The sequence below is a fragment of the Carlito syrichta genome, unplaced genomic scaffold, assembly GCF_000164805.1.
Source record: "Carlito syrichta isolate Samal-C Ts95f unplaced genomic scaffold, Tarsius_syrichta-2.0.1 Scaffold305642, whole genome shotgun sequence".
NCBI lineage: Eukaryota > Metazoa > Chordata > Mammalia > Primates > Tarsiidae > Carlito > Carlito syrichta.
In genome coordinates, this window is record NW_007249738.1 from 1,044,411 (window position 1) to 1,058,953 (window position 14,543).

Below are 14,543 nucleotides of genomic sequence, written 5' to 3' on the forward strand. Positions count from 1 at the left end.
AGCACAGGGTTATGCATGTTTGCTCATTTATTCGCTCGACAAACGTTTCTAACACTTAAGTGCAATACTGTCACTACTAATACTAATAGTCCACAAGTACTAAGCACTTGCTGCGTGCCAGGCCCTGCTCTGAGTGCTTCCCATAAAATGGGCACAACTTCCCTGGTTGTTGTGAAGCTCCCCAAATTATGGGTCAGGAAATTGAAGCCCAGAGAAGTCGTCATTCGTTCCACGGCACACAGTTCAAAAGTGGCTGATCTGGGATTTGAACCCAGGCAGTCGGGCTGCAGCACCTGCACTCTTAAGCATTCCCATCTCTCTCTGGGCCAAGCCTGGCACCCGCAGAACAGCCCACAGGCTACTCTTCACCGTGTTTTGTTCGGGGACGGGATGAAGTCAGGTTTCCCGAGCGCAGAGAAAGGAGCCGTCAGCGCTGCCTGACGGGAAGTGTGGGTGGGGCGGGGGCTGGTTCAGGAGGGCTTCACAGAGGAGGTGGCAGGAAGCAAGGCCCTGAAGGTGGACAGAGGAAGAAAGCGGGCAAGGCCGAATCGTTTGGGCGAAGGGGCCATGAAGCGAGGGAGGATGGCGTATCCGGGAGCGCAGAGAGGGGGTGTGGGGGTGCAGGGGGTGTCCGCAGAGGGGATGAGGAGGAGACAAGGGGGGAGGGGCTGGCTGAGCCCCTGAAGGCCAGGCTAACAAGGGTGGCTAGCCAGGTGTGGTGGCTCATCCCTGTAACCCCAGTACTTCGGGAGGCTGAGCTGGGAGGGTCGCTTGAGGCCAGGAGTTTGAAACCAGCCTGGGCAACACAGTGAGACAGTGTCTCTACAAAAAATTTTAAAATTAGCCGGGAGTGGTGGCATGTGTCTATAGTCCCAGCTACTCAGGAGGCTGAGGTAGGAGCCCAGGAGTTCGAGGCTACAGTGAACTATGATCACACCATTACACTCCAGTCTGAGTGACAGAGTAAGACTGTCTCAAAAAAAAATTTTTTTTAAGAGTGTGGACTTTATCCTGGGGCAAGTAGGAACAATGGCAGAATTTTGGAAACAGCTGATAAAGACGAGCAGATTACATTTGAGATAGTTCTGGCTGCCCTGCAGAGGATGGACTGGCCAGGAAAGGCTGGAGGCAGGGAGGCCACTGTGGTAGGCCTAGGGGCTCTCAGGAAAGGCCAGAGTTTGGCAATGACCCATGAGGTCACACCCCTGATCTTACCTCTACTGACCACCTGAATGTTCCTTGAGTGCCCCAGGGCCTTAGCATATGCCATCTCTCCACCCAGAGCACTCTTCCCTCACGTGTCCACATGTCTTGCTCCCTCCCATCCTGCAAGCCTCTGCTTAACTGGCATCTTTGTGGGAAGGGCTTTCCTGACCAGCCTGGGGAGCCCCAGTGCCCCCCTCCTTCCCTGCAGAACTCTCCACAAAACACGACATGTGCATTTGATCTCGTCACTGCATCCATAAACACTTCAGTATGTGTGTCCAGAAGATAAAGGTTTTAAACACATAATCACCATAGCACACTCACACCTGAAGAATAGCACTAATTCCTCAATAACATCCAGTATCCAGTCAGCATGCCTCTTTCTTTTCCCAATGGTCTTATGATCTTATCACGGTGGTTATGGTGCAGTCAGCCTCTGTGTTTGTTTTGTAACTGTCTTTCTCTCCCCCTGGAATAGCAATGCCATCAGGGCTGGGATCTGTGTTTTGTTCTCTGCTGTGTCCCCAGCACCCAGCACGGTGCTCAGCACCCCGTAGGTGCTCAATAACGCTCATTGAATGAATGTACACAAGCAATCATGATGATCACAGCGCTTGATATTGACCTTGTGGGTGTTGTGTGTCTATTATTGCTATTCACCATAATGATCTCTCTCACCTAATCCTTACAACCTCCTTATGAGGTAAAGGCCGTGATTAGGTCCATTTTACACATGAGGAAACTGAGCCAACTGGCCCAGAGATTCAAAGCTTAAAAATGGCCAGGGTGGCTGGGCATGGTGGCTCATCCCTGTGATCCCAGCACTTTGGGAGGCCAAGGTGGAAAGATCGCTTGACCCCAGGAGTTCAAGACCAGCCTAGGCAACATAGCAGAACTCAGCTCTACAAAAATAAAATTAAAAAATTAGCTGGGTGTGGTGGTACACGCCTGTAGTCCCGGCTACTCAGGAAGTTAAAAAGCAGGAGGATCACCTGAGCCCAGGTCAATGCCATGGTAAGCTCTGAGCATGCCACTACACTCCAGCCTCAGCGACAGAGTGAGACGCCCGACTCAAAAATAAATAAATAAATAAATATTTTAAACATATGGCCAGGGTCCAACCCATCATGTAGACTGGGCATCTATGGCCACTGGTAGAGCCTGGGGTTTGTGCATTAGGATGCAACTCCATACCTCATACATACCCTAAAACCAGCCACTATTCACCGACTTCCCTGTCACCACCCTCTTCCTCGCCCTTGCCTCCTGGCAGCCACTGACCCTCCACGCACAGTCTGGCGGGCGGAGGTCAGACATGCCGCCAAACACCCTGCCATGCACAGGACGGCCCACCACGAACTGCCCGTCCCCAAACACCAGACGCATGAAGGCGGGAAACTGGGTTCTGGGTGAGAAAGCAGATGCTTCTCCTCCAGAGAGTGGTGGAGCCATTGAAAGTCAGACTTCTAGCAACAAGAGTGACCGTCCCAAAGTGTGTGAGCCTCAGCGAGTGCTCTCAGTTGTCTCTAGGACAGCGTCATACTTCCTGTATTTATTCTACACTCGTGTGTTGAGTGCCTGAACGACGGCAGGCATGAAAGACACTGAGAAACAGACACAAACCCTGCCCTTGGATGGCAGTGGGGGCGAGGGAAGGGAACGGCATCGTGAATTAGACGCTGTGTCAGGCGGAGCGAATCAGGTGGCCCAGGGGAATGGGCGGTGCTGGGGAGGCCATTTCACATGTGGGGTCAGGGTAGCCTGGCCAAGATGGCATTTGAGCTGAGACCTGAACAAGGTGTGGCCATCTGCAGGAAGGCTGTGCAAAGCAGGAGGAACGGCAAGTGCAAAGGCCCTGAGGCGAGAGGGTGCCTGGAACAGCAAGGAGGCCACTGCGGGTGGAACAGAGTGATGGGGAGGGAAAGCGGTAGGGACAGAGGCTGGAAGGGCATTGGGAAGAACCGGGAAGGTACCAGATCATGGGGCCTGTGGGCGGGGGTGGGGACTTTGGCTTTTTCTCAGAGTGACACGGAGCCATGGGAGAGTTTTGAGCAGGGGAGTGAGTTGCTGCGTGCTGAGGACAGACAGGGCCCGGGGTCGGCAGCCGCAGACAGGAGGTGGTTCCTGCAGTGGCCCAGGTGGGAGAAGATGGAGCCAGGGAGGCAGCGGTGGGGTGGCAGGAAGCAGCCACATCCTGGACACGCGTCACCCACACTTGCGTTTCATTCCCTTGCAGGAGCAGGAAGGGAGGTGTCATGCTGGGTGTGTCGGAGGCAGCTGTTGTCCAAGGACAGCGGCAGCTTCCCCTGATGGTGTCGCCCTCTGCTCCCGCACTGGGCATGACGCTCCATGGGTCGGCGCCACCGAGCCTTGCCATCCCACAGGCATCCTCCCTGGCTGGGCGTCCTGCCCCTTCCTGTGCACAAAGATCACCCAGGGCAGCCAATGGTGTGGAAGACGGGGGTGTCCACACACGGAGGAATGAAGTTGGGCCCTCATCACACACCACATACCAAAAACTAGAAAATGCCTAGACGACGCTGGATTTGCCAACTATTTCTTGAATATGGCACCAAAACCACACACAGCAAAAGAATAAATAAGCAAACTGGGCCTCAACACAATTTAAAACGACTGTACATCAAACGATATGACCACCTGCAAAATGGGGGAAAATATTTGTAAACCATATAACTTATGATGAATTAATATCCAGACTATATAAATAATGCTTACAATTTGACAACAACAAAACAAATACCTTGATTTTAAAATGGGCAAAGGCCAGGTGGGGTGGCTCAAGCCTGTAATCCCAGCACTTTGGGAGGTCAAGGTGAAAGGATTGCCTGAGACAAGGGGTTCGAGACCAGCCTGGGCAACTTGGGGAGACCTCATCTCTACAATAAATCAAAAAATTAGCCAGGCAATGTGGTGCGCACCTAGAGTTCCAGCTACTTGGAAGGCTGAGGCAGAAGGATCGCCTGAGCCCAGCAGGTTAAGGCTGGGGTAGCCGTGAGCATACCACCACACTCCAGCCTGGGTGACAGAGTGAGACTCCAACTCAAAAAAAAAAGTTAAAATAAAAATTTTTTTAAATTAAAATAAAAATTGACAAAGGACTTGAGTAGACATTTCTCCAAAGACATAGCCATCTTCTCTTATCCACAATTTCACTTTCCATGGTTTCAGTGACCTGCAGTCAACAGTGGTCCAAAAATATCATAAGTAATATGTTGAGAGAGAGAAACCACATTCACATAACTTTTATTACAGTATGTTGTTATAATTGTTCTTTTTTATTATTAGTTATTGTTGTCAACCTCTTACCATGTCTGATTTATAAATTAAACTTTATCAGGCCGAGTGCAGTGGTCACGCCTATAATCCCAGCACTTTGGCAGGTCAGGGCGGATCACTCGAGCCCAGGAGTTTGAGACCAGCCTGGGCAACATAGCAAAACCTCACTTCTACAAAAAGTAAAAAAAAATTAGTTGAGCATGGTGGTGAATGCCTGTAGCTACAGCTCTTCAGGAAGCTGAGGCAGAAGGATGGCCTGACCCCAGGTGCTGAAGCCTTAATTATTCCACTGCACTCTAGCCTGGATGACAGTATGAGACTCTGACTCAAAAAATAAAAAGTAAAATAAGCCGGGCTCTGTGGCTTAGCCTGTAATCCCGCGCTTTGGGAGGCTGAGGTGAGTGGATTGCCTGAGCCCGCGGATTTGAGACCCACCTGGGCAACTTGGAGAGACCTCATCTCTACAATAAATTAAAAAATTAGCCGGGCATGGTAGCGCACCTGTAGTTTTAGCTACTTGGAAGGCTGAAGCGGAAAGTTCACGGAGCCCAGCAGGTCGAGGGGCTGCCGTGGCCAGGAGTGGCCACTGCACTCCGGTCTGGGCGACAGAGTTAAGACTCCAACTCAAAAAAAAAAGGTAAAATAAACTTTATCATAGGTATGTACATGTAGGAAAAACCCTAGAACATATGGGGTTGCTGCTGTCTAATAAGGGAGGACTATGGTATGCCAATAGCCAACCAGCACAATAAGAGAAGCTCATTACTCATCGGTAGAGACATGCACATAAAGACCACAGTGAGACACCACCTCACATGCATTAGGATGGCTGCTATGAAGAAGAAGAAACAGAACATAGCAAGTGCTGACAGGGAGGTAGAGAACCTGGAACCTTTGTACACTGCGGGCGGGGCGGGGGGGTGGGATGTGAAATGGTACAGCTGCCATAGAAAACAGTATAGCAGTTTCTCAAAAAGTTTGGAGCTGGGCATGGTGGTTCACACCTATAATCTCAGCACTTTGGGAGACCAAGGCAAGAGGATTGCCTGAGCCCAGGGACTCAAGACCAGCCTGGACAACTTGGTGAGATGTCATCTCTACACTAAATCAAAACATTAGCCAGGCATGGTGGCATGTGCCTGTAGTTCCAGCTACTCGGGAGGCTGAAGTGACTGCCTGAGTCCGGTAGGTTGAGGCTGCAGTGAGCTGTGATCGTGCCTCTGCACTCCAGCCTGGGCGGCAGAGTGAAATCCCGGTTCAAAGGGAAAAAAATGAATAAGATAGCGAGTGTCATGTTATGCGTATTTTACCACAATTTTTAAAAATCCCCTATGGGATGTGTTTCTCTTGTAGGCTTCCACATGAGTATTCTGCAGAGCTCAGGTGATCCTAATATACAGCCAGGGCAGAGAAGCACTGCTCTGTGAGGTAGACCCTACTTATCCCCTTCCCAATCTCAGAGAGGTTTTTTGCCTCAGGGGCACACATAGCCAGGAAGCAGAAGAGGTGGGACTTGAACCCAGGTCTGTTCCCCGGGCTCATAGGTGTACATGTGGCAACATGACATCTTACTTCTTATTTATGTCACCAGGGAAAACATTTAAGGAGAATTGGCACCCTGGATACTAACATGGGAATTCTGGGTCCCACCCCACCCATCCCAGTACAGGGCTGAGATATCCCTCCTGTCCCTGGCTCCACCCAGTCACACCCATCCCTACCAGCGGCACCAAAGTCAAGCCTATCCTACCTCAGGAAGAAGGTAGGACCATGTGTACTTAGTTCATCTATAAAATAAGGTGTGATGCTAAGCCTGTGTCTCCAAGGGTCCCATCCAGTGGCCTCTGGAGAGGAGGTCATTCTGGACAGGAGGAGCCAGGGACCCTTCTAAGTCAAGCGAGACATGCTAGACAAATCTCTCACCAATGTGAGAAGGGACCCCAAGGATGGCCTCCCTGGAGTTTAATTCTCTCTTCTTGACGGCCATGGACACAGCCCAGGGGTCAAAGTCATGGGCTTGGTAGTCAAGAAGTCCTAGGTGGGATCTGTCCCAGTTTCTCCTTCGCTGTGTGACCCTGAGCCAGCCACACCATCTCTCTGAGCCTCAGTTTCCGAGGCTGTAAGATGAGGATGATGATCCCTCACTCACGAGGTGTGACCATGGCAGTCAGACACACTGGGGCATCTAATGGCCTCTGCACTGTGCTGGGAACACTGTCAGTACACAGGTGGTCACTGTTGCCGTGACTATCGTTTTTGTTTTATCCAAGATGGAGAGGGCCTGCCTGTGCCCCCCAGCCCTAGAATTTCCCGTAACACAACACCAGGACGCTGAATAAGCGAGGCTTCCCACAATTCTCTGGTTGGCTTCCCCAGAGCCAGATCCCAAGAGGAGGATTCTACATGCGGTTTATGGGGGAGGTGATCCCAGAAAACTCTGGAAGGGGAGAGGGGACGTGTGACGGAGAGGAAGGAGGTCAGAGAGGGTGTTATCAGTCAAGTAGCCATGTGGCATATGGAGCCTAGACTCACCAAGGAACTCTGGGAGCCAGGGTAGACGGCGCTCCTGAACTAACACCCATGCAGGGTGGGCAACCTGGGGTGTGTGCCCTATCCATCAGCAGTGGGGCACTGTTCCTGGGGTTGGGGGCATTCTCCTTGCCTTGACTGGACTCCAGGGCCCAGAGAAAGCCAGTCCCTAGTCTCATAGCGAGCATTTTATAGGAACAAGTCTTTGAAAAGGAGCTTATTTATAAGGATTGTCAGGAGGATTAAATGAGATGACAATTTAAAGCAAAAACCCCTAACAGTTATTGAGGCTTTCCGTATGCCAGGTCCTGTTCTAAATGCTTTGCATACATTAGCTGACCTCATCCTGGTAGAGATCCAGGGAAGCAGTCACTGCCGTTGCCCCCAGTTGCTGTTGGCTGGAGGTCCAGGGTGCAGAGAACTGCGGTGGTTCACCCCGAATCACATGGTTTGTGAGTGGAGGAGCCAGACGCTGAACCTGGTCCAACCGGCTCTAAGATCAGGGCTCCCATCCCTGATGTTATCAAGGGTGAGAAGTACACAGAGGGCTGGGTATGCAGTTGGTGCCTAATGCATGCTTGTTCCCTTCCAGTTGACTAAGCCTTGGCCCAACTGCACATTTGGTCAGCACTTCCTCTTCCGAAGCATTTTCACATTCTCCCACCTATCGCTGCCTTTCAAAACGCCTAGAGACAGTCGGGTGTGGGGGCTCACGCCTGTTATCCCAGCACTCTGGTAGGACAAGGCGAGAGGATTGCCTGAGCCCAGGGGTTCGAGACTAGCCTGGACAACATAGCAAGGCCTCATCTCTACAGTAAATTTTTTAAAAATTAGCCAGGCACATTGGTGCATGCCTGTAGTTCCAGATACTCAGGAGACTGAGGCAAAAGGATTGCCTGAGCCCAGCAGGTTGAGGCTGCTGGTAGCTGTGATCATGCCTCTACACTCCAACCCAAGTGACAAAGGGAGACTCCGAATCAAAACAAAAACAAACAACAACAACAACAAGCCTCAGAGACCATCAGCCAAGACACGCTCCTGGTCGAGCCTCCTGGAGGAGCAGAAAGACCCCTAAGCCTCCATGGGGTCATGGGAGTAGGCCAGAAAGGCCTGGGAATGGTTCCTGATATTCCACAGACTCGCTGTGTGATCCAGGCAAGTCACCAAAACATCCTGGGCTTCTTGGTTCCCCGCATCACGTGGGGCTGCAGGATATCTCAGGCTTAGCGTCGATGCTTTACCTGCATGAGCATCCTTGATCTTTAGACAGACCGGCGGGGCAGGTTTGTTATCACCTCATTTATGGATGAGGACATGGAAGCTGGAGAGGTGAAGTAGGTGGCCCAAGGGCCACCGCTAGGAACCCAGGGCTGGGATTCAAAGCCAGTCTGTGTGACCCCACAGCTGGGATTCAAAGTCTCTGGCACATTATCTCCCAGGGATAAAACCAGCATCTGGGAAGACCGAGCTAGGGCCAGCAAGAGCTTCAGTAAATGACTCATAGCACTGGGCAGGGGGGAGGGGGAAGCACAAATTTCGAGTCGGTTCCCTTGGTTTTCTTGGTGATAATACGGAAACCCTCATGGCTCGGGTCAAGCAAGCTGGACCTCTTGACACTAGAGCATTGCAGCTGGAGGGGAGTTCGTGCCAACGCTGATCATCTCTCAGCCACTTGCTGAAGGCGCAGTGAATCAGGCACTGGGCGAGGCTCTTTCTGTTAGGATTATCACCTAACAGCCCTTCATGGCAGCCCTGTTATAATTCTCATTTCCTAGATAAGGAAACTGAGACTCAGAGAAAGTCAGGAGTTCGCCCAAGTTTGTGTTCCTGGTAAGCAATGGAGCTGAGAAATGAACCAGGGCGGATTCTTCATTACATCCATGATGGGCAAAATACTGACCACTGTCCCTAAATGAAGGCCTCCCCCGCTTTTGAATAGAATAAGAAAAATTCATACTTATAAAGCGCTGCCCATGTGCTAATTACATTTAAGTCTGAAACCTCCCTGAATCGTCAAGCCCTGAAAGGCAGGCATGGCCATGAACACCATTAGGCAGATAAGGGTTCCTCCTGATGCTCAGAGAGCCTAAATAAGCTGCCCAAGGTTCCAGGTTTGGAAACACAGGCTTGGGAACCAGACAAACCTGGTTCTGCCACATTCATTCCTTCGACAAATGTTGACTGAGCATTTTGCTGTGTGAGCTCAGGCAAGTGACTGCACCTCTCAGAGCCTGCATTTCCTCTTCTGGAAAAGCATCTTAGTCCCACTCATCAAATCCTTTTCCACCCGCATCTGAAAATGCCAGACACTTGCTTTCTTGGGGTCCCCTGGGGCGAGAGTATGAGCATGTGACCTGTCCCTGGCCAATGGAATTCGAAAAGAAGTCTGCTAGTGCTCCTGGGAAAAGGTTTCCTCTCAGAAGAAAAAAAGTGCAGCACAGGAGGATTAAACATTACTGTATCTACTACATCTGAGGGCTAGAACTGGGCAGCCATCTTGTGACATGAGGCCCAAGCCACCAGCAGGGGTTGGAGGAACAGACAGCTGAAAAGAATCTGGGATCGTGATGGCATTGTTGCACCAACTCAACCTTGACCAACTACCTTGAGCTTCGTGTTCTGTAAGATGATGCATTCCTCCTCATTGAAACTGCTTTGAGTTTTCTCTTCTGCTACATGCAGCCCAAAGCATCCCTGACTGGCACACAACCTGACAGGATTGTTGGAGGGATTTCAATGAGTTAGGAGGTATAAAGTTCCAGGAATCAGAGCTAGGCTCAGTAAACAACAGCTACTCTGGAAATTAGAAAGTTATCTCAAAGGCTGTGCGTATTGGCTCACACCTATAATCCTAGCCCTTTCGGAAGCTGAGGCAGGAGGATTGCTTGAGCCCAAGAGTTCCAGGACAGCCTGGGCAACATAGCAAGATCTTGTCTCTACAACAAAATTAAAAAATTAGCCGAGTGTGGTGGCATGCACCTGTGGTCCGAGCTACTTGGGATACTGAGGCAGAAGGATCACCTGAGCCCAGGAAGATGAGGTTGCAGGCTACTGCACTCCAGCCTGGGTGGCAGAGTGACACCCTGACTCAAAAAAAAAAAAAAAAAAAACACAGAAAGAAAGAAAAGAAAAAAGAGAGTTATCTCAAGGATTTAGCCCTGAGACAATTCCGGGGAACATAGGTACTCCTGGCCTGGCCCACCAGTGCCCCTCCCCTACTAAGAAGGGCCTGCAGAGTTTTCCAAGAGAGCAACAACGCAGTGGTGGCCTCTGCAACACAACCCTGTCACCCCAGTGCAGCTGACCCCATCTTCTAAACAAGAATCAATCACACTGCCTTTTGCCTAATGGTTTTTGATTTTCGTTCCCCTGACGGCAAAGTCTAGGGCCTGCGCTTGGGTTGGTCTCCCAGTTGCCAGAAAATCTCATCAATTATTAACAGTGGCAGCTCCGTTCCTGGTTCGGCCATCAGAAGAAAAGGGTCTTCGGCAACACAGCCCACACAGCCCTTGGAAAGGGCTCTGTATCGTGTAACTTTTTTTTTTGAAGTGGAGTCTCACTCTGTCACCCAGGCTGCAGTATAGTGGCATGATCACCACAATCACGGCTTAAGGCAGCCTCAACCTCTTGGGCTCGGGCAGTCTCAGCCTCCTGAGTAGCTGGGACTACGGGCATGTGCAACCACATCTAGCTAATGTTTTTAAAAATTTTTTTTTGTAGAGATGAGGTCTCACTATGTTGCCCCGCCTGGTCTCGAACTCTTGGGCTCAAGCGATCTGCCTACCTCGGCCTCCCAAAGTGCTGGGATTACAGGCGTGAGCCACCACACTCGGGCCTTATCACTTACAATATCAACACCCACCCACGGTGTGCTAGGCACTGGATGAAGTCTGGACAGACAACACTTGACTAATGACCCTATGGGGCGGGTCTTTCCTCTTCATTTTATGGATAGGAGGCTGGGAGGTGGAAAGATGAAGATGTCGCCTGAGGGGGAAGACTGGAGATGCAGTGGAGCCAGGCAGCCCCGAGTTCCTCCTTGCTTTGAAACGTGAGATCCAGCCCTTTCAGGACATCACATCCACCTGGAAATGATCCCCCATTCGGTCCTCTCCCCCCGGAGACCTGGAGACATTTCCACAGGCCTCGCTTGTTTTGACAAGCAAGGTATCCAGGCTGGGGGGGCGGGTGGGTGTGGCGTGGGCAAAATGCAGAGGACGGATGGAGGCCAGCCGCAAGGGGAACTGAGTCGCGGTGAGAAGGAGCGGCAGGTCCCCAAGCCCCGAGACACAGTGACTGACTGGTGATTGCTTCATTCATGCGCTGCACATGCAGCTACTTGGAGCTCCTCTGTGCCAGGCACCACGATGGGTGCTGGGACCAGAGCAGAGAATCAATTCACGGTGCTCACATTCCTGTGGGTGTGAAACAGACACACCAGGAAGCAAATATCATTTCAGATGGCGCTGAAGGCCTGTGCAGGAAAGACATTGTGTGATGCAAAAGCCGGGGGAGGGATGCTGCTTCTGACAGGGCTCGTGGAAGGTCTCTCTGAGAAGGGGACGTCTGAACAGGGGCCTGCTCAAATGCGGAATGAGGAGAAGGGGGTGGTCAGGGGACAAGCTGGGGAAGGGCAATCCAGACAGCGGGAACAGCAAGTGCAGAGGTCCTGAGGCAGGATAAATCCCGGCCTGTTTAGGGACCAGCAAAGAGGCCGGTGGGGCCGGAGCCAAGTGGACAAGAGGAGAGAAAGAGATGAGCTCAGAGAGGTCTCGGAGGCCAGGACGGAAGGTCTGGATTTCATTCTGAGTGTGAAGGGAGCTTCTGGAGGATTTAAGCAGATGAATAATGTGATCCAATTTACATTTTGCAAATCTCACTGTGGCTGTCATGTGGAGATGGGATTGTAGGGGTAAGAGTGGAAGAGACAGACGAGGGAGGCGACGGTGGTAGCGGCACGGTGGTGACGGAAGGAACTCGGGTTTGAATTTCTGGCCACTCCTGTCCTCCCGCTGGGCAACCCCGGCAAGTTACTTAACCTCTTTGAGCCTCACTGTTTGTGGAAGGTGGGTAATAACAGAGGCCACGCTGTTCCACTCCGTCCACAGTGGGTGTCTGATCAGCGACAGCCAGCATTTCTAGTCTGAGGGCCAAGGAGTCGGCCTGCCTCCCTGTTTCAGCTCCAGCTGCAAAAAAAAATCCTAGGTGGTCCATCTGCCAGGAACACGAGCCGGCAGTCCCAGCCTGGGATCATGGAGAGGTCACGAGGCTGTCCCTGCTCGCGGATTAAGCTGGGGGAGGCGACAGACTCTCTAGTCCCGAACAGCGCCTCCTGCAAACCCCAGCGGCCATGTCTCGCTGCCAGATGCCAACCTGGCCTGGCCCTGTCCAGCTTCTTCTCCGGGAGGGCACAGTCTCGGGTTCCCTGCCCCTGGCTCTCGGGTCTTAGGGACAGAACGCTGGATGAGTCATGTGTGGGCCTAGATGGGTGTGGAGTGGGGGACCTGTGTGTCAGGCCTGGAAATAGCAAAATAAGTCTTTTGATCCTAAGCTGATTAAGGGTGAGTGACTCTGTCTTAAGAGGGAGGCTTTTTGGACACAAAATCGGGGGCAGGATTATAGAGAGAGGCAGCCCACGGGCTCCGAGAAGGATGCCAGGCCCAAGAGCCTCTAGGTCCTCTTTGGGGGGACTCCCTTTGCCCCCTTACCAACTACCCCTCCTGCACATCCTCTCCTTGGGGCCTCTCCTTGAACAGCCAGATCTGGAGAAAGGGCCCCACAGAAAGGGCCTGGGACCTGCCAGTGGACCTTCAGCGAAAACTGAACCTGGAGACCCCGCAGTGCGAGGCCAGGCTGGACAGGAGCAGTCCCGGCCAAGACATGATGGCCTGATGTGCAGCTTCCTCCTCCCTCTTCCTTCTGCCACAAATCTATTTATCTGCCCCTGTTTCAGGCCCCACCCTCAGAGAGTGAGTGCCGTTCTCCACGTGGTCCTGAACTTGGCCTTTCTGGGTTTCAACATCAACAACTCTCTTTTCTGGGCTCCCCCGGGCCTCACGTGGCCTCCGTGACAGCCCTGAACACGGTGTGGTCGCTGGCTCCCAAAGCCCAGCACTCTGGCCGCATGGACAGCCTCTTGTCTCTCCCAGGCAACCCTAAACCCCAGACTGACACAGAGAAGCTGCTCAACAGCCAGTGGCCTCCTGCCCTGGCCCGGCCCCTCCCCAAGCCCTTCTCAATCCCTTTACCCAGCGGCACACGGGCCCGTGGGCTCAGGCTGTTTCCCGCCTCCTCCTCTGCCTCTGTTTTTCACAGTGCCTCATTTTTCTCTCCTATTTTGAAATCTACACTCTCTTCCAACAGCCAAAGCCTCTCCGCAAGCTGCCCCCGGCCACTCCTGAAGTAAACACACTCAGCAACTGAAGGACTAGGTAGCCAGGGCGACCTTTCGCCCACAAGCATCCACAGCTGCGATGCCACACATGTCCATGCCCATCCTCGGGTCTCTGCCTGTGTCTCTTACTGTGTTAAAACTACCACACAGCACCTCAGCGTCCTCCAGGGATGTCTGGAAGGTGGTTCCCTTCCCTGCCTGGCAGGGCCAAGCAGGGCACCACAATGAGTTAAGTATCAACATCTGCAGGGCTGCCCACTACAGCTGGGCCTGGGACTGCACAGGGAACCACACGACACCATCCCAGCAGGTCTCCCGTGTCCCTCCGTGCTCTGTCTCATCTTTCAGTGTCCACCTTCTTGCGGTGGCTTTTCATGTGTCCCTGCAAAGCCTTTTCCCCAGCAAAGTAGGGGAACCAAGTACTGGGCCACAGAACGACGGGGTGACCGGCGCCACACAGGAAACGTGGGGGGGGTGGGCTTCACCTCGGGGGACTCGCCCCAGACCACCCCTTCACGCTCCTCACCTCTGGGGACTAGGCCAGAGTCCTCTGCCGCGGCCCTCGCCCGGGGACACGGGCCGGCCCCCGGCCCAGCAGCCCCCCCGGGCCCAGGCTCACCTTGGCGGCCACGGAGGAGTTGGGCTTTTCCAGCAGGTCCCAGAGCTTCTTCCGCTTCTCGGCGCAGCACGCGTTGTCGAACTCCTCGCCCTCGCGCTCGCGCAGGGTCTCGGCCTCGCGCTTGAGCTCCTCGTTCATCTGCTCCTTCTTCTGGTGGTAGCGCGCCTGGCAGCAGGACTCCAGGTAGATCTCGTCGATGCCCCAGTAGTCGAGCTCCTGGCTGAAGCTGAGCGCACACATCTCCTCCATCATGTGCAGGCGCCCGGTGCGGTAGAAGTTGAGGATGGACGTGAAGGCGCCCGGGTGGCGGTCAAAGAAGTACTCGTTGTCGTCCAGGCTGTAGTCGTCGCACACCTCGAGCAGCGAGTCGTGCGTGTTGCAGTCGCGGAGCTTGCCCAGCCGCGTGCGCGGCAGGCGGTCCAGCGTGCGCCACAGCACCTCGTGCGCCAGGCCCCCGACGTTGAGGCGGACGCGCCGCGAGCACGCCTTGCTGCGCAC

At 53.0% G+C, this 14,543-nt stretch overlaps 1 protein-coding gene across 1 annotated transcript in view; it reads right to left on the reverse strand.

Annotated features, from left to right (window-relative positions):
- Positions 1 to 14,537, reverse strand: part of KCNB1 (potassium voltage-gated channel subfamily B member 1) — a 111,789-nt gene extending 97,252 nt beyond the window's left edge. The window contains exon 1 of the mRNA XM_008061946.2: positions 14,046 to 14,537. Coding sequence (XP_008060137.2) covers positions 14,046 to 14,297 — 252 coding nt within the window. The 5' untranslated portion in view covers positions 14,298 to 14,537. The remainder of the gene's footprint in view (positions 1 to 14,045) is intronic.
- Between the last annotated feature and the right edge of the window lie 6 nt (positions 14,538 to 14,543).